The sequence below is a fragment of the Squalius cephalus genome (assembly GCF_949319135.1).
Source record: "Squalius cephalus genome assembly, chromosome: 18".
Taxonomy (NCBI): Eukaryota; Metazoa; Chordata; class Actinopteri; order Cypriniformes; family Leuciscidae; genus Squalius; species Squalius cephalus.
The window spans coordinates 35371492-35391424 of NC_137139.1; the positions used below are offsets into that span (position 1 = coordinate 35371492).

At 35.1% G+C, this 19933-nt stretch overlaps 1 protein-coding gene across 5 annotated transcripts in view; it reads left to right on the top strand.

Annotated features, from left to right (window-relative positions):
- The window catches only part of LOC307145276 (NACHT, LRR and PYD domains-containing protein 3-like), a 66611-nt gene that overhangs the window by 27258 nt on the left and 19420 nt on the right, over positions 1 to 19933 (top strand). For all 5 annotated transcript variants that reach the window (XR_013818931.1, XR_013818932.1, XM_079848262.1 and 2 more), the window contains one exon: positions 1430 to 1603. Coding sequence is in view for 3 of the 5 variants with exons in the window: in XM_079848262.1 (XP_079704388.1) it covers positions 1430 to 1603 (174 nt within the window). In the remaining 2 variants the exon portion in view is untranslated. The remainder of the gene's footprint in view (positions 1 to 1429; positions 1604 to 19933) is intronic.

Sequence of the window (19933 nt, forward strand, 5' to 3'; positions counted from 1 at the left end):
AATAAACACACACACAGGATTGTGCATTTTCCCCTTACTGCTATGTTTTATTAGTTGTTTTAATCATTTTATTGAATGGGAACCGGAACCGGAAAATGTCTTACGATTCCCAACCTGCTGTTCCCAATAAGCTGTTTCATGACGACTCTCTCTGGGTCAGCGGCAGCGCCAACACAGATTTAAAATATCGCGATATGATTTTGTCAAAGGTTTAATAGACAGACGAATGTGAAGAAGATCGTGTGTTTGTGTTTGAATGGAGATCACAGTATTTTAAAGATGAATCGTGCAGCTCTACTGTCTTATCTCTCTCTCAGCATATGAGCAGCGCGAGGGCTTTCAGTGCTTTCAGTCTCACGTCTCTTCCACACGTCCACTTGAAATGGATATTACGACACTCAACACTCATATGCTGCGTTCATGTCATCTCGTAAAGATTGTCACATATAACAACAATCATTATCTACAAGCATAGCGATTATTATTCAATAAGAGAAAATAAAGGACTAAATTTGAAAGTTTATTAAATGAACTAAAATTATACATTTATAACTACAAATAATTACACACTGCATACAGTACAACACCATTCTCTGATCAGATCTTTGAAATCAAGCCGTCGTGCTCAATCGTGTTTAATAGACAGCATGACCAGACCATTCAGTCTTTCCTGAGACAGTGTTCACTAAAACATTGACAGGATCATTGAATCAGTGATTTGAACTCGGTAAACTAAATCAGTTCTGTTCATGAATGAATCATCTAGACTGGTTTATTAACAGGGTTCTCCTATTCACGGCAATGAACCGACTCAAATGATTCATTCACGAATCGGACATCATTACAAATGTATATCTATGACAGTACAACATCGTAAATGTTGATCGATTCTTCACAGAAATTGGCTCCAAGTCTTCAGAAAGCTTAAATATATACATCACTGGACTAGTTTTATTGTCACTTGGTGATTTTCCGTTTCTGCCCTGCGTCGTTTCTGAATAACCCGCGAACAAACACACACACACACACACACACACACACACACACACACACACACACACACACACACACACACTATAATGAATACCCGTTCTTTATAGCGTTCTTCCTATAAGATTATTTTACAAAGTAAATTCCAAAATCATCCAGGAAATTATGGAGTTCTGCTGGACCCTTAGAATCATCCCAATCCTCCCCTGCTAACACACACACACGTTGGGTTGACATGTTTTATGGGGACTTTCCATATAAATAATTATTTTTATACTCTACAAACTCTATAATCAATCCCCTAATCCTAACTGATGAATTTTCACAATGTGAACTAATGAGTATTTGTATATATTTCATATTGACAGGATTATGTTATTTTTTAAGTGTCATGTTTATCTCTGGATATAGGCTTAATGTGTGTCATTGTTCTCTACAGGTTGAGTGATTGTGGTGTGACAGATGAAGGTTGTGCTGCTCTGGCTTCAGCTCTGAGATCAAACCCCTCACACCTGAGAGAACTGAATCTGTCATATAATAAACTAGGAGACTCAGGAGTGAAGCTGTTCTCTGCTGGACTGGCGAATCCTCACTGTAAACTGGAGATACTGTGGTAAGATCATACGTTACTCTTACATGAAACTGTCACTAGGGGCGTTTCCATTACAGATTTGCGCAAAATTATATATTTTTTTCTTCTAAATGTCGACAAAAAGCTGTTGCGAAATGTCGGCGTTTCCATTAACCGATGTTATGCGACTAAAACTTCATTTTTTCCTCTCGCGATCAGTAAAATCATTCCAAAAATCATGTTAACGGACGTTGGTAGGATTATGTATATCCCAGCCACTGCACTGGCCATTATTATTAATGGAAGGAGATGTGTGTGTGTTTCCAAGCATTAATGGTAAGGAACGACCCTTATTATACTTGTGAGCGGCACATATGAGGAGTTTCTGGGTGTTTCTCCCTCAGTTCTGCTTCAAGGTCTTGATTGTGGCATTTATTTGAGGTTTAGAATCCATTATTCCTGTAATTATTTTGCCTGATATGAATTTACGTCAGGTGACTGTAAATGCGCAAAAACTGTTTCCATTGCAGTTTTGCGAAATATTTATTTTTTGAATGGCCTAAAAAACCACCTCATGTGAGCGTAAAAACTTTTTTCCCAATAAATGGGAGTTTTTGCGAAATTGACGTGTTTCCATTGGGCGTATTTTCAATTCGCAATTTCAATTCGTGCAATTTGAAGGGTAATGGAAACGCGGCTACTGTGAATTCATAAAGTATAATCAAAATGGAATAAAATGCAGGGAAATAACTACTATTTCATTAATTACAAGCAAAGCTATTAAAACAACATGATCAAATTCAACAAATTATTTTTACATCTGTTCATATGATGTAAGAGAATTCATATGTTTAAAGCGTTTGCTCTATTTATCAAAACGACTCCATCTACACCTGGTCACATAAATGTGTTTTTGCAAAACGGATTTAAATCCGATCTTCAATTCCCGTGCTATATGCAGATTTAATGGAGGGCACGTCACCGAAGAACAGATATGAGCTGCATTTTATTGATCATCAGCTAAAATTTCTGAATCAAAAACCGCAATAAGAGAGAGCAGCAACAGCCCTGGAAGATCATTTCATTTTTTAACTTTTAATGATGATGATTGTGTGTTAAGCGTCTGCGACTTACTGTCACTTTGATTTGCGATAGTTTGAATGTTGTCTTGATGCTCAGCTGCTCGTCTGCGGCGATGCGTGTTGCAGTAGCGTCGTCATACAGATGGTACTCAACCAGAATGCCTATTACCGCCGCGCCAGCCACCACGGCAAAACTACCGCGGCAAAAATAAACCAGTGGCATTTCAAAGTCATTCGCGAAATAACCGCCAGGTGGCGCAAAGGGATATTGTTCAAAACAGCTGCATTTTTTTTCAATTGCCTTAAGTGGGGTTAATGTAAATTTACAGTAAGGATGAAATACTACAACTGTGGTAAACAGAATAGAACATTTTTATAAGGCCAGAAAAATAGAATAACAAATTAAAAATAGAGACGATAACAATATAACCTGTATTTCATATTGTAGGCCTAAATAGATGTCGGTGGGTGACAAGCCTATTCCCCGGGGAGCAGTTCGATAAAAACACACACACACACACACACACAAAAAACCCCACAAAAACAAATGTAATACCAAAAATAACAAACAAAAGTAAATTATGTGTAATGAAGCTGATTATTTGTTCTATTCTATTGAGGAATGAGACGAATGAACACTTCTCGGCTCGATCGTGTGAGTGAACGCACGTTGGGACGTTTGGGCACTTCGCAACGACTAAATTCATGGCCGAGTGGTAGAACATACGTATCGATCATTAAGATGACACGGGTTCAAACCCCGAACCAACTTGGAATACTGAAATTTTTATTTTAGCCTAGCCTATTAATGCATTTTATAGCCTATTATTGATACAGAGAGATTTGTCTAGTTCTAAAACTCACCATAGTTAGCCTACACCATAATTGTTTGCTTATATTTATAAAATAAAATTATCATGCATTTCCATTTTACACTAAGGAACAAATATTATGCAATGACTTTACATCTGTAGCCTATAATAATTCCAATCGGAATTTCAAAAGCAGTTCCGTTATATATTGCTACTTCACCAATAAACCATATAAAATATATAAAATAAAGATATGGCACGTTTAAACGACAAACAATAAAATCAGAACCAGTATTCTGTTACGTTCGTGGTTCCAGTGGCAGTAATGCATGCACGGCTTTTCAAAATGTCACAAAGCGGTTTGAGATTGTTTTGAATGAAATGTTGAAGTTTATAATTAAGTGTTTTGGCACACCACGACGAGTGGCGCTATGCATTGTTCTAAAGCCAGGTTTTATTCTGGCATGTTGAATTAGTGTTCGACAAACACGGCGGCGCGTTCATTTGAATGAAGAGCGCTTCTCGCTCGTGTGGGCGAACACACATTGGAACGTTTGGGCACTTAGCAACGAGTAAAGTCATGGCCGAGTGGTTGAACTTACGTTACGATCATTAAGATGACACGGGTTCAAATCCCGAACCAATTTGGACTACTGAAATTTTTATATTAGCCTATTAATGCATTTTATAGCCTATTATTGATGCAGAGAGATTTGTCTAGTTCTAAAACTCTGTTACACCATAGTTTTTTGCTTATAGCCTATTTATAAAATAAAATCACCATGCATTTCCATTTTACACTAAGGAACAAATATTATACAATGACTTTACTTCTGTAGCCTATAATAATTCCAATCGTAATTTCAAAAGCAGTTCTGTTAAAAAAAGCAGTTCACGGCTTTTCAAAATGTCACAAAACGTTTTGAGATTGTTTTGAATGAAATGTTGAAGTTTATAATTAAGTGTTTTGGCACACCACGACGAGTGGCAAACTCTTTGTTTTGTTTTGCAAACTCAGATATCATGTGGGGGGTTTGGAGAAGGCAGTAGGCTATAGTTGCTTTATCGTGGGGGTGCAGGACAAGAGGTGTTAATGTTCCGTCTTTCATATGGAGAGTGTTGGATAGCAGCCTGATGAGCAGGCAAAGGCAAAATTCTTTTAAGGATAAATCTCAAAATCTCCAAAAGTCCATATGTAGGCCCTAGATCTTATTAAATTATAAATATTGTAGTTTTATTGATTGTATTTAAAGGTTTTCCACACACTATTTCAATTTAGCAGATAGGCCTACAGAGCTCTTTAATTCGCGATCAACCTCGTTATATTGTAAGGTGAATTCAGCAAGGCATGCTGTATCTTTGAAGCAACAAAGGCTATTTGTTACAGTTTTTTCTTTCGTGATTTGTGTGGATGACACGCAGCGACATATACAGTATTATTAGCTGTATGGTGTGTTTTTACCATGAAATGTTTAATTTCGAGAAAGACCCGGCACGCGCAGTGAGGGAGACAAAATAAACTTACTAAAAAGAGATCCAGCGCGAGAGAGAGGCAAAGGAAAACGCTTGTTCTTAATTTATGTTGCTTTGAACTTTTTTCGTTTTGTACCGTTTTCATTTTTTAACTTAGCTGCATTTAAAATGTTGCAAGAATAAGATTCTGTGTTTCTTATTTTGCATCGTAAAGGGAATAAACTCTATCGATGCAACCCTGTTTTAAATAAATAAACTGTCCCGACACTTTATTTATACCTTGAAATGTGCGATGGGTTTTCAAACTTAATTAATTTTATTTTTATTTTACATTTTCATTGTTTATTTTTTTTAATTGAAAGCAATACTGTATTGAAAGTATTTTTCTGATTTGTTCGATCTGTTTTGAAAAATGTATTCCGTTGCTTTGGCCGGGTATCACAGTCAGTTTTCTCAATTTCGTGAATGGTTCACAAAAAAAATTAAAATAATAATAATAATTTAGCAGATTAAAGACGAGCTTCATCATCTTCATTTTCTGGTGCAATCGGCTGACAGTCTTCCTTCATCAGTTTTGTCATCTGTGCAGCGGCTCAACTGGAATGTAGCAAATTTATGTTGTAATGTAGGCTACAATTGATAATTAAACAAGATGCTTGACTTTAATAAACAGATACATATTAAAGCATCAAGAATGGAAAAACATAAACAGTGTCTGTCGGATGAGATTCGATCTCATATCGCATGAAGTTCTGAGAGGCTCATGTTGTTGCGTTGACCACAGAGCTTTTGTCTGAATACAGTCAAAACTAATGTCTTATGCTCTTACCAAAGCCTCATTGATGTGGCCTAATATTTTTTCTATTGCAATGTTTTATGTTGAATTTTTTTTCATTATTCAATTTATTCAATTTAATTTCAGTAATTTCGGTATTGTGATTATGAATTCGTTCAATGTTTCATTTGAATTGATCTGCTACCAGCTTTCAATCGCTCTCAATGAGCTGTGCCGCGGCGGCAGATTACGCAATAGAGAGAATAAACTGACACTTTGCAAAGTCTGTGATTGTAGTGCCTCTTAGCGGTAAGAGACTGCAAATACACACCCGCAATTTAAAAGTATTATTCTGGTTGAGTACCATCTGTATCTGGCTATAACATGACATATAGCCTATCACACGCTCTCACACGTTTATTTTTTAGCATTTTTGGGAGGAGTCAAATTTCCATATGTGGTTTCAACAACCAGATGCATTTACACTTGTCCAGTTTGGTCTGAAATGCGGCCCAGACCTCCTCCTGAAGTGGTTTGAGCGATCGGATTCAAATCCGTCTCGAATGCGTTTCGGAGGGCATTTACACCTGGTCTTTTCACAGAAAACGCATGAAGTGGCCAGGTGTAAACAGCCCCTAAATCATCCACGATCAAAAATCGTGATATCGCATAAGCACAAGTATAAAACGACTGTTATCATGTCTGAAAACAAACACAAGTAACGGAGTTTACAAAACTGTATCGCACGCGTGCTACAGTGGTACATTTATTCATCGCACAGACCAATCTTTGTGTAGATATATGTCACACTGTACAGCCCTGTACAGGACCCTTTTAATGAGCGTTTGGTGTAGGTCTACTAGGCATAGAGATATCTGAACATCTTTGCCAAGCGCAAACCAGTACAGAAGTAGCCTAATCAATAATTAAAGTGCAAGCTGAGAAACTGATGTGTATATGGAGAAAAGGTTCTTTATATGCCATTGCCTACATTTTAAATGGATGTCTGCCAATAGGCCTAACACATTACATATATGGTTATTGTGACAGAGACTGGGACTCCAGGTTAATAAGATTCTGACTGAGTAGCAAGATATGAATTCAATTGTGATTCTGTGAGAATTCACAGATCCAGTTTCTCTTTTTTAATCTTCCCCTTAACATTTAAAGGAATCTACATGTGTGTGTGTGTGTGCTCAAATATGGCTTCTGGAGAGCAAATGAAGGATAAAATATGAATTACTAAACAGACATTAATTAAGCAGTTCCCCATACTTTTAGAGTTACAACTAACAACCACTAGATGGCAGCAGCCATTATTAATGTTAGTAATAAGAGATGAACTGACAGCTAGTAAATCTTTGAACATGGAGTGCTAATGATAATACATGTAATATGTCAGGCTCACAATTTTTACAATTGAAGTGCTATAAAAGTTGTAGAAATAACAAATTCAATGTGCATTGTATTAAACAAATCTTTATTGATATGCAAATAGACAATAGACACCCAGCAAAAGAAAAATGGCTAGTGATGTATGCCCTCAAATCTGTAGATGTGCATGGATTTGTCCTGAATCCCTTCAAGAACTCGGGAGCAACTAGAGTATACACACCTTCTGTATAGTGTAACGTGTCATAACGTAATTGTGTGTAGGACAGTGAGTGAGTGAGAAAACGTATGTGTGTGTGTGTGGGATCATGTTTATCTTTAGCGCGCGCAGCTCAAACAGCAATGTGCATTTATACGGTAACTATAATTGGGACTGTCATATACATGCCGTTATAATGAGAACACTATTGTAATAAAATGTTGTGTATTCTCTGGGTTTAGTTGCCGTGTTTCAGCGCGTTGCTGTAGAAATAGCGCGTTCAGAACAGGGATTACACGTTCTGACCAGCACAGTCAAACTCACTTGTGCTTTCACGTCACTTTGTGCAGATATATGGTAAGTCGTAATATTAAGTTTATGAAATATAAATATCTGATTAATCTCACATAGGATGCGTTTCGTTGATTTAAACCTGCTAGAAAAGTTATTCAGTTTCCCGGTGCTCGTTCTCTTCAGATCAAACAGCAATGCAAAACATTAAAAGCTATGATTGGGACTGTCATATTATTATAATTGTATACACTATTGTAATAAAAAATTGTCAATTCTTTGGTTTAGTTGCATTCTTCAGCAACCGTTGAGTTGATTAACCTTCTAGCAAAGTGGTTCAGTTTATCGTTCGTTCTCTTCCGCTTCAGCGCGCGCAGCTCAAACAGCAACGATGTCATCTGACACAGTAAGCCTAATATTAAAGATGTTTACTATTACTGTACTAGTTAAAATGTTTACTTTTTTTAGCAAAAACATTGATGCGTTATTAATAACTAGCTTTTTTTTGTTCTCGTATTATTTTCATCAACAATATGGTTTGATTTAAATTATTTCCTTGTCCGTGCGGAGGCGAGTCCAGTTTATTTCTCCATGGCACATGCATTTTGTTTCTTTATATGCAGCCCAATGTTATCCAATGAGTTGTTTGCATTATTTAGGTATTTTATTTTCATTTTATTTAATTTTTGGTAACACTTTACAATAAGGTCTCATTTGTTAATGCATTAACTAACATGAACTAACAGAGAGCAATAGCCTTTATTAATGTTAGTTAATAAAATATTAGTGTTCATGTTAGTTCACAGTGCATGTTAACAGATACAACTTTGGATCTTAAAAATGTCTTATAAAATGTTGAGCATTATTTAGGTATTTTATTTTCATTTTATTTAATTTTTGGTAACACTTTACAATAAGTTCTCATTTGTTAATGCATTAACTAACATGAACTAACAGAGAGCAATAGCCTTTATTAATGTTAGTTAACCCTCTGGGGTCTAAGGTGTTTTTGGGGCCCTTGGGATGTTTTGACATACCCTGACATTTGTGCTTTTTTAAGCTATTTATAAACATGATAATGGCAAAGGTGTAAATTCACTCTATATAGCACAAACAGGGCAACCATAATATGCGAGCAACATGAATGTAGATGTTTGTATTTTTAAGAGAATAATGTTTATGCGTGGTTATTGAAAAAAATAAAAATTAAAGTTGCTGAAATAAGACCACAAAACTCATACTAAATATGTGTCCACAAGACTTTTGACTAATGGATGTTGTCGCTTCGAGTTCTGGCTTCAAAATTATGTGAAAATAGTCTTGCTTTATCGTTCACGTAAAACAATACATTGATTTAAATTGTGTAAAACAGGTTTTGCTTGGAAAGCCAATATGCAAGGGGGGCGTGAAGGAGTAGTTTACACCTGAGAATACAGTGTCCCACCCATTATGCGTAATGACTCTGTATAATGAGCCATTCATTCAGGTGTGACACTGACTGAGCCAAGAATGCATGCAAGGACAAAAGATATATTTAGAAGAAGACTTAGGCTATATTGACCATTTAAGATTTTGCTTACATCTATCTTGTAAATATGTTTTGCTATTTTATTAAAAAGGTTACAATTACATAAATAATTACAATTTCAACAATATTTCAAGTGTACTCTTTCTTTGTAAAAAAAAATGATTATAGGCCTACATTTTATCATATGTATTCATTAGTTTGAATATAGCCAACATTGGAACATCTAACATCTTAGTTTATGAAAAATAATAAATAATATTTTTGACAAAAATAGTATTTTATATATATATATATATATATATATATATATATAGAACATACGAGCAGAAATTGCTAAACAAAAGCTTATTTGACGTGGCAGTATATTCTACAGTAAAAACTGTACCCAAATCTAGTCAACAAAATGTTGTCTTTCATATTTCGCCTGACTGTAACGTTGTTTTTATGAAATATTAGGGCATATAAATGTTAATTTGCAGTTTAATACGTTGCTTATACAAAGACATTTTATTTCAACATATTTCAGTCGATTTTTACTCATCTCAGTATAGCAAAGCATTTTAGTTGATTAAAGCGGTTTATTCTTTCACACACAGACACGCGATTTATATTTAGGCTAAACAGTCTTTACAAATATGTACCCTTCATTCATCTCACCGAAACGCGATTCATATTATAGAAAATAATATTCCATAACGTTATTCCACATTAACACTTGAGAAAAGATAACTTAGCCTACCTCACTCCTCAGCGGGATCTATTGCTCCTCATATCAGCACTGTTCTGAGGAAACTTTTCTCCAGGATTATTAGGTAGGCTATATTATGCCTCACTCGCGGCACGCTGTGTTTACAGCTGATGTGGGCGTTTCACAGGTCTGAAATGGTTCTCAGAATTTGCGTTTGAATAGCGGGCTCTCCGGGGCTCTCCGGGGCGTGGTCAAATTACATTTGAATGAGCTCTAATGAGCTCGACTGGAATCGCTCTATTTTAATACAGATTTCACAAGATGAGAATATTTGTTTTTTATATAAATTACTTCATTCAAAAGAAGAGAATTCAAGCTTCATGCCTGTGTGTCTGTATGCCTGTTTGACTGAGTATTCGCTGAGTTGCAGTTCATTTTCGGACGCGTTTCAGAATGGACTTCACTGACAGAGATAATGCAGAACTCGCATCACGTTTATTTTTCTTTATTTGGCAAAAAGCACAACACTTTGTTTTTATTGTGAGTATACACAAAAAATAATACACATTTAACAGAATTGATTGATGTATGAAACTTGTTTGTAATATCAAAGTCAACAGAGCAAAATGAATTTCTTTTTAACTGATAAGAAAAAAAGCAAGCTGGTATCGCCGGCGATACTGCCGACCCCAGGGGGTTAATAAAATATTAGTGTTCATGTTAGTTCACAGTGCATGTTAACAGATACAACTTTGGATCTTAAAAATGTCTTATAAAATGTTGAGCTTAACATTAACTAAGATTAATAAATGCTGTAGAATATTGTTCATTAATTGTTGGTTCATGTTAACTAATGCTAACAAAATGAAACCTTAGCCCATTATAAAGTGTTACCATTTTTTAATAAAGAAAGTTGGCCATAGGAGTGTAAAATTAATTTTAAAAGTTAAGGAATCTTTCCTGTAGCTCAAACAGTAGAGTGTTGGCGCTTGCAACGCCAAGGTCATGAGTTCGATTCCCAGGGAAAGCAAGAACTGATAGGAATGTACATGTGTATTTTGAAATGCAATGTAAGTCACTTTGGATAAAAGCGTCTGCCAAATGCATAAATGTCAATAATGTACACTGGTTCAAACTAGCCTTCTGGGGTTCCTCGGGTTTAAATAGAAGCTTCATCGGAATTGTCCGAAACATGGTGACTTTATTGGTACTTGGTATATGAACACCCAAAAGAATTGGGGACAGGATTTGAAAAGTCTAAGTGGTCGTAAAAAAAAATAGTCACACTCAGGGTCTTCGGGTCTAAAATGACCCGCCATAGGAAATGAATGGGAAATTGGCAAAAATATGAAAATACATTTTTTTTTGTGCGTACAATCTACAAATCAGCCACGATAACACAAAATAGGTATCATTTTAAAGCTTAGAATCTCAGTTTTTTAATGCATATAATCAATTTGATCAACTCCTAAAGAATGCTGAGTTATTATCACTCTAAAATGGAGTGTACCCCCCGCAGGCGCCACCTAGCTGCGAAAAATATAATCATAATATTTTTCAAAAATATTACATTAATCAACTTAAAATAGGTGTCATTTGAAAGCTTATAGTCTGAAATTTACAGTGAATGTAGCCAATTTGATAAACTCCTATGTAGTGCTGAGTTATTTGCTGATAAATAGAAAAAAAAGTTTTCATAATTTATTATATGAATGAATATTTAACCACTTTTTTGTACTACATACAGCAATATGTCAAATACATCATACAGCACAGATAGTCCTGTGTCATATGTCATTTGAAAGGTCTCAATGAGTAGAATACAACAAGCATAATTGTTTCAGGCATTTTACTAAACTTGAGCAAGGTTTGTGTAAAAGACGCCCCTCAAGAGACCCATATATGGATACTGAATTTTAGACACATTTCCACTCGTAACTTCATGAAACATTCTCCGATTGTGGAAAATGACACAGCAGATGCTTACAATTAAAATGAGTCCAAACTCAACATAATCCATCACTCAGAACTAAAGATATTCCTCATGGAGTTCTAACACACAAAACATCCACAGAAGCACGTAGCCAACCAAGGCAGCTTAGACTTGGCCATTTTACTCGTATCTTCATGAAACATAAATCGATCATGAAAAATGTGTTACTTACAGCAGGAGCTCACGATTAAAAAGATATATAAAACATATATATATATATATATATATATATATATATATATATATATATATATATATATATATATATATCACTGATTCTTGGGAATTTGGCTAAAACAGGTTTTAATTTTGAAAATAAAAAGTTAGTAAAATTACAAAATCTGAAGATATATTATTATTGACCAAGGTCTTGGCTGTTCAGCAATATATCGGTGCAACCTCCTCATTTTGTATTTTTTTCATAAAATAGGCGTTTTTCCAGTTATTACTTTGTTTTTGTCAACACCGTCAGACACAATAAAAAGCAAATCATTTTTTATTTATTTGGTCTAATATGTATTTAGAGTTTTTAAATCATTATCTGGCATTCTTAGTACACATATTTGCTGTTAAGTGTTAAATATTCACTTTTTTTCATGTTTTATACTGTTTCACGTGTACTCCTTTAAAAGATCTAACATCATACAACGTTTACTTTAAGCCTAAATAGAAAAAGTTATGGTTTTTTATTTAACAAACATATTTTTTGTATTAAAATGTACCATTACTTTAATAACTCAACAGCACTGAAGAAACATATTGTAAGCATATTCATTTAAAACAAATAAAACTCCCTCTGACGGTGGTGACTTTAGAACTGAGGGTGGTGACACTAATCTGACGGTGGTGACAGTGGCCTCATTACAACATACAATTCCAAAATTTATACAACTCAAGTCAATGGCTTCTTGCTTAACAACTTTATTTAACTATTTGGTCCAAAAAATAACAATCCTGAGCACTGTGATAAACATTTAGCCTGCCTACTCCGAGTTGGATCGTGTATGGCCTGATCCACCGGACTGTTTGGGGGAGTTTCTAGGTGATCTGAGCCCTTTCTCTCACGTTCTCTTGATACTTTTTGTCTATGTTTCCAAGCCTTTCTCTGACTTCTCTTTTCCCTTTCATTCAAGTCATTGCTATTTTTTTAGCTTCCCTTCCTCCACCCTCTTCTTCCATCTTTGCCTTTCCGTTCTGAGGTATTCCTCCTTTAAAGGAGAACTTGGCAACTTTTTTAACTTAATAAAACTGTCTAGAAATAATTTGGATGGTTAAACAACCTGTTCTGGTGATATTGGTGACTTTCCCCGCTCCCCCCAGCGTTCCCATGCGGAAAACCAACCTTGCAACTTGGGGACTACCGTCCCGGCAAGATAGAAATTGGAAGTCTTGTGAGAAGCGAGAACGAGAAGCGAGAAACACGAACTGCTTTACGGCAATTCGACATAAACACATGCCATATGATACTGTGTATGATGTATTACCCACCTCGGTAGACATAGCTCCACACGACAAAGTTGGCCGGCTACGATAATAACATATGCACATGAGCAGTGGTAGAAAGGGGGAGGAGGGTGCCTCAAGTGAGTTTTTTTTACGACTGTGTTGTGAAATATACGGCCCACAGCTGTAGGGGGAGCTCTTTGAGAAAACACGCGACAACAAAAGTGAAGATCAGCGAAGAAATTACTAGAGTTGCCTAGTTCTGCTTTAACTCTGCCTCACTGTGTATTATCTCTCTCCGCTTCTTTTAATATTCCCTGTTTCTTCTCCTCCACAGATAGCTGCTACCTAGCCATAACTTCCTAAAATACTTAAAGTCAAAGTTGACCTAAAGTAATGACTATGAAATTGGGGGGGAATTACAGTGAATGTTAGATTTGGTTAAATGTTGTCATGCCATTTTCATTTGGTTTTAGTCATGGGAGATGCATAGCCTACAAGGGATATTGTATGTGCTATATAGGTAGGTAGTAGGTGCACTATGTGCATCCCAAATGACGTAAGCCAAATGAACATGGCATAATAGTGAATTGAGAGAGAGGGAAGGTTACCAATGGTTATACCACAGTTAGGTCCGGTCTAATTACACTGAACAAAATTATAAACGCAACACTTTTGTTTTTGCCCCCATTTTTCATGAGCTGAACTCAAAGATCTCAGACTTTTTCTATGTACACAAAAAGCCTATTTCTCTCAAATATTGTTCACAAATCTGTCTAAATCTGTGTTAGTGAGCACTTCTCCTTTGCCGAGATAATCCATCCACCTCACAGGTGTGGCATATCAAGATGCTGATTAGACAGCGTGATTATTGCACAGGTGTGCCTTAGGCTGGCCACAATAAAAGGCCACTCTAAAAGGCAGTTTCATCACACAGCACATTCCAACAGATGTCGCAAGTTTTGAGGGAGCCTGCAATTGGCATGCTGACTGCAGGAATGTCCAGCAGAGCTGTTTCCCGTGAATTTAATGTTCATTTCTTTACCATAAGCAATCTCCCAAGGCGTTTTAGAGAAACTCGTGTTCGTGAGGATGTTCATGGATATCCACGAACATCCTCACTCTCACTCGTGCTATATTGCTTAATAGTAGCATGCGGTGTAGGCCTGTATGGAAGAAATATAGGGAGAATTACATAAATACAAATATAAAAAAGGTTAATGAAACATTACAGGCCATATTGGTATTTATTGTGATCAACAATTATATTCTAGCCTTCGTTGAGGACCATTTGGAGGTTTTTGTCACCACCGTCAGACTGTACGTCACCACCGTCAGACAGAAAACCTGATGGTGGTGACGTATGACGGTGGTGACAAAATCTACTCTTTCACATGATATGCATGAGTTGTTCACATTAGCCATCTTTTTTTCCCTCTGTTGCTATCTACTTCAGACCTCTTCTTAAAAAGTATACATTTATGTCATAATCTAATCTAATATTGTTTTATACAAAAGAGACGGTGTTGACATGTTATGGTTGTGACAGTAGCAGTGTCCAAAAATATGAACAAGTCTAAGAGAAATTAGCAAACTTACAGAAGCTTGAGTGATCTTGAAGCATGCAGAACAGTTGAAGGTTTGAAAATGGGGTCCCCAGCAATTAAGTTGACCTTGTAGTTGCCTGATTTTATTGCTTTTTATAAATATCTGACGGTGGTGACGAATATGTGGGACACATTTTGAGCAACCACAAAATAATTGTAATATGTATTAAAAACTACAAACAGTGAGGTTTGAACAATATTTACTATGTACTCTTTCATGTGGTAAAGATATTTTTCAATTTAATTATTACGTTTTGTTTTTTTAATCAAGTTGAAATGATTATCTCCTATCCGAGGACAACTGATTTTGTAGGCAATGGGCCAGCATATAATCATTAAATTAATACAAATTAAAAATAAACCTATAAAATAACCTTACATATGTGCAAAGGACCCCCTGATTATAACCTTGATTCTTTTTATTCATGAAAATGTTATTAATTTCCAACAGAATTAGCACTTTTCTTCGTGGGACATGTTTTATCCAAATTCCCAAGAATCAATGATATATATATATTTGTTGAGTGAACATGCAATTTATTCTTTTATAATGCCTCATATATATAGGCTTATATATGATATAACCACAATTGTAACTTAAGAGAGAGTTAAGTGTAAGAGAGAGTGTTTATTGAGAAAAACACTGCAACTTGTATTGTAAAAGTTTTTATTATGAATCTGGTTTATTAAGAAAAACACTGCAACTTGTATTGTAAAAGTTTTTATTATGATAATGCATGAAAGAAATGACTATACTATATTCGATGTTTAAACATGTAATCAAATTAAAGAATAAACTACAGTAGGTAGTAATAACACTAAGTAGTAGAAAGCATGTATCTTAGCAAAGTAGAAATGGCAAGCAATACCCATTTGATGAGGAGCATGAGGCGCAGGAGAAAGGCAGAGGGTCCAGAGCAGCAAGCAAAGGAGAACAAAGGAAAGAGCTTTATATATGGAGTTTAGAAGGGGGTTTCCAGAACGGAGGACAGTTCAAGACTTCGGATTGGACAGATTGTCTGTAAAGGACTGAATCTGTGCGGAGGGCGTGTAGACTATAAAAAGTATTGTAAGGAATGTCAAAGTCAGACGCTGATTCACCAAGGACGGCCTCTCCGGTGTTAGATGCCTTGCCATTGCGCCTCATGAAGATGAAAGCTTGTAAATTATTTGGTTTTGATTTACTTTTATTTTTATTTTATATATTAGTACTATTTATGTAAATAGTTAAGCTGTATTTAATAAAAAATACATATAATTGAAATTAAGAAGCTCGCCTGCCTTAAGTCTCTGTTTTACAAAATATTGAGCTGAACTAAACCATGGAGCAGTCTTTCGACTGAATTGTAAGTATGGAAGTTTATATACTTATTGTTTAGAACGAATTCGACTGACTTTACCTAACCTGAGAATAAACAAAATAAGGTAGAAGGTGTCTATATTTAACCCTCTGGAGTCTGGGCTGTTTTTGGGGCCCTTGAGATGTTCTGACATGCCCTGACATTTGTGCTTTTTTCAGTTGCTTATAAACATATTAATGGCAAAGGTGTAAATTCACTCTATATAGCACAAACAGGGCTACCATAATATGTGATCCACGTGTATGTACATGTTTTCATTTTTGAGAGAATAATGTTTATGCATGGTTATTGAAAAAACTAAAAACTAAAGTTTCTGAAATAAGGCCACAAAACACATAGTAAATATGTGTCAATAAGACTTTTGACTAATGGATGTCGTCGCCTAGAGTTTTGATGTGAAAATCATCCTGCCTAATCATTCACATAAAACGATACATTGATTTAAGTTTTGTAAAACACTTCTAGTTTGGAAAGCCAATATGCGGATGGGGCGTAAACGATCATGCATATTTAGTAGTTCACACCTGATGAGACAATGCCCCTGCATACTTAATGAGCCATTCATTCAGGTGTGTCACCTATAGCTAACTTAAATATACAAGCTTCATAAAAATGATCATTCTAGAAGAAAATTTCAGATGGCATTTAGAGGCTTTTGCATCTGAACTCTTCATACACACACACACACACACACACACACACACACACATATATATATATATATATATATATATATATATATATATATATATATATATATATATATATATATATACATATATATATATATACATACACATATATATATATATATATGCATACACACACACACACACACACATATATATATATATATATATATATATATATATATATATATATATATATATATATATGTGTGTGTGTGTATATTTATACACAAATATTTTATATACTTTTTTTTTTTTTTTTTACACATTGTGCTTGCAAATTGTATAATATCCAAGGTAAACATGTCTAGTACTGTATTTTAAGTTTTGGAATATTTATCCTCTCCCCAAATTTGTTACTATTAAAACACAATACAAATTATTTAAAGAAAAAAATTATATTTACCTTTTAATAGTTTGTTTACATCTACTTTGTAAATATATTTTTTTATTAAAAAGGTTACAATTACAACAACAATTCAAGTGTAATCTTACAGTATATTCTACATTAAAAACTGTACCCAAATCTAGTCAACAAAATGTTGTCTTTCATATTTCGCCTGACTGTAACGTTGTCTTTATGAAATATTAGGGCATATAAATGTTAATTTGCAGTTTAATACGTTGCTTATACAAATAGCCTACATTTTATTTCAACATATTTCAGTCGATTTTTACTCATCTTAGTATAGCAATACAGTTTACTAAAACATCATCATTCATTCACACACGCGATTTAAATTTAAACTGTCTTTTGCAAGCTGTGGTAAACAGCGCGCATCTCTGCCGTTCATTCATTCATAAACAGAAACCCGATTCACTTGAGAAGGAAAAAAACGTACTACTGTATTCCTCAGCTCGCTCCTCGATATACCCGCACTTCTGAGTTACATTTTCCATTATTATTATTCCTCACAGCGCTGCGAGACGGTGTAAACAAGTAATGATCTGAATAAACTTGTGTTTCTCGAGCTGATATGGGGGCGTTCACAGGATTGCGCGGATTGCCTCAGCCATTTGCGTTTGAATAGCGTGCGCTCTCCGTGGGCGGAGTCACATTACATTTGAATCAGCTGTAATGAGCTCGACTGGAATCGCTCTCTTTTAATACAGATTTCACAAGATGAGAATATTTGTTTTTTATATAAATTACTTCATTTAAAAGAAGAGAATTCAAGCTTCATGCCTGTGTGTCTGTATGCCTGTTTGACTGAGTATTCGCTGAGTTATTGTTCATTTTCGGACGCGTTTCAGAATGGACTACACTGACAGAGAGAAGGCAGAACTCGCATCACGTTTATTTTTCTTTATTTGGCAAAAAGCACAACACTTTGTTTTTATTGTGAGTATACACAAAAATAATACACATTTAACAGAATCGATTGATGTATGAAACTCCTATGGAAAATCAACAGAGTATTTATGAGTTTCTTTTACACTGATAAAAAAAAGCGAGCTGGTATCGCCGGCGATACCGCCGACCTCAGGGGGTTAAACGTTCCAAAACACGGAAGTACCGCAATGCCTTGCCGTGCCCACTTCCGGCACCAGACTGCTAGGCTGGTGCTGTCGTCCTCACACTGCTATGACGTATGGTTCTGCGGCTCTGCAGTCAGACCTATCTCAAAAATATTGCCTCGATTCACACAAAATTGGTGTTATTTGAAAGAGCTTAGAGTCTGATCTTTACAGTGAATGTAGCCAATTTGAAAAACTCCTAAGTATTGCTGAGTTATTTACTGATAAATAGAATTTTTTTTTCATAATCTATAAAATACTTTTTTGTACTATGTACTGCAATGTGTCAAAAACATCATACATCTCATGAAACATTCAAAAATCTTTGAAAATGGCACTTCATTTTTTTACAGCATATTAATACAATTAAAATGAGCCCAAAATGAACTTAATCTATTGCTTTTATGACAAGATATTCTTCATGGTGAAACAATATAAAAAATGCCCATGAGGGGGCGTCAAAGACTGAACAATTTGGCTCCAAATGCTGTAACTTTTTATCCAATCACCACAACATTTGATCCAGATGCAGCTCATATGTAGAGGGACTTCCCCAAAAAAGATTTTTCCTCCTACCTTATTTCCTTCCTGAGTTATTCCATGTCAAATAAGAAAGATATGCATTATCATTATAAAAATTCTATACATTTCCTGTCTTTTATCAGCAGTTTCTTGGCAGGAGAATGTCCAAATGTAATGTAATTTATATTTTCAAAACAATTGAAAAGTGTTCTATCAAATGATACCTACCTTTTGACTCTCCTAGTTATAGTTTTAGAGTTATGAGTCTTTAGTTTTGTGTGTGTCACTCAGACAAAACTCTAAAAATGCCTTCGTTTTTTGTTCATAATTGTTGTTGCCAATTTTGAATAAGAGTTACTGTTCATTGAATTGTACAAAAAATAATTTTAATGAAAATGTTTATTATAGAAGGTTAATAAAAAAAATGTTATGACTGAAAGAATTGCATTTTTATTAAGTTAGAATTAAAACAATGGGAATTAAAATGTTCTCTTTCTAATGCAATGTTCAGGTTTTACTCAGAGTTTCCGCTAGAAAAAAACGGTGCCAGTCAAAGTGACCGGCAGAGGTTTCGTTTTCCGGACATTTTGATGATATGCCGGTCAAATACCGCCTCTTAACCCCCTGAGGTCGGCTATCGCGCCGGCGCGATAGGCTCGTTTTTTTCCCTATCAGTGAAAAAAAATAAAAATAAATAAAAATTACTTTTTATCTTATATGCTTGTGTTATACATCAATCGATCCTGTTAAGTGTGTATTATTTTTGTGTATACTCACAATAAAAACAAAGTGTTGTGCTTTTCGCCAAATAAAGAAAAATAAACATGATGCGAGTTCTGCCTCCTCTCTGTCATTCTGAAACGCGTCCGAAAATGATCTGTAACTCAGCGAATACTTCTCACACAGACACGTGAGATATGTCTTTATGAAGCTGGCATTCTCTTCTTTTAAGTGAAGTAATTAATATAAAAAACAAATGTTTTCAACTCATGAAATCCG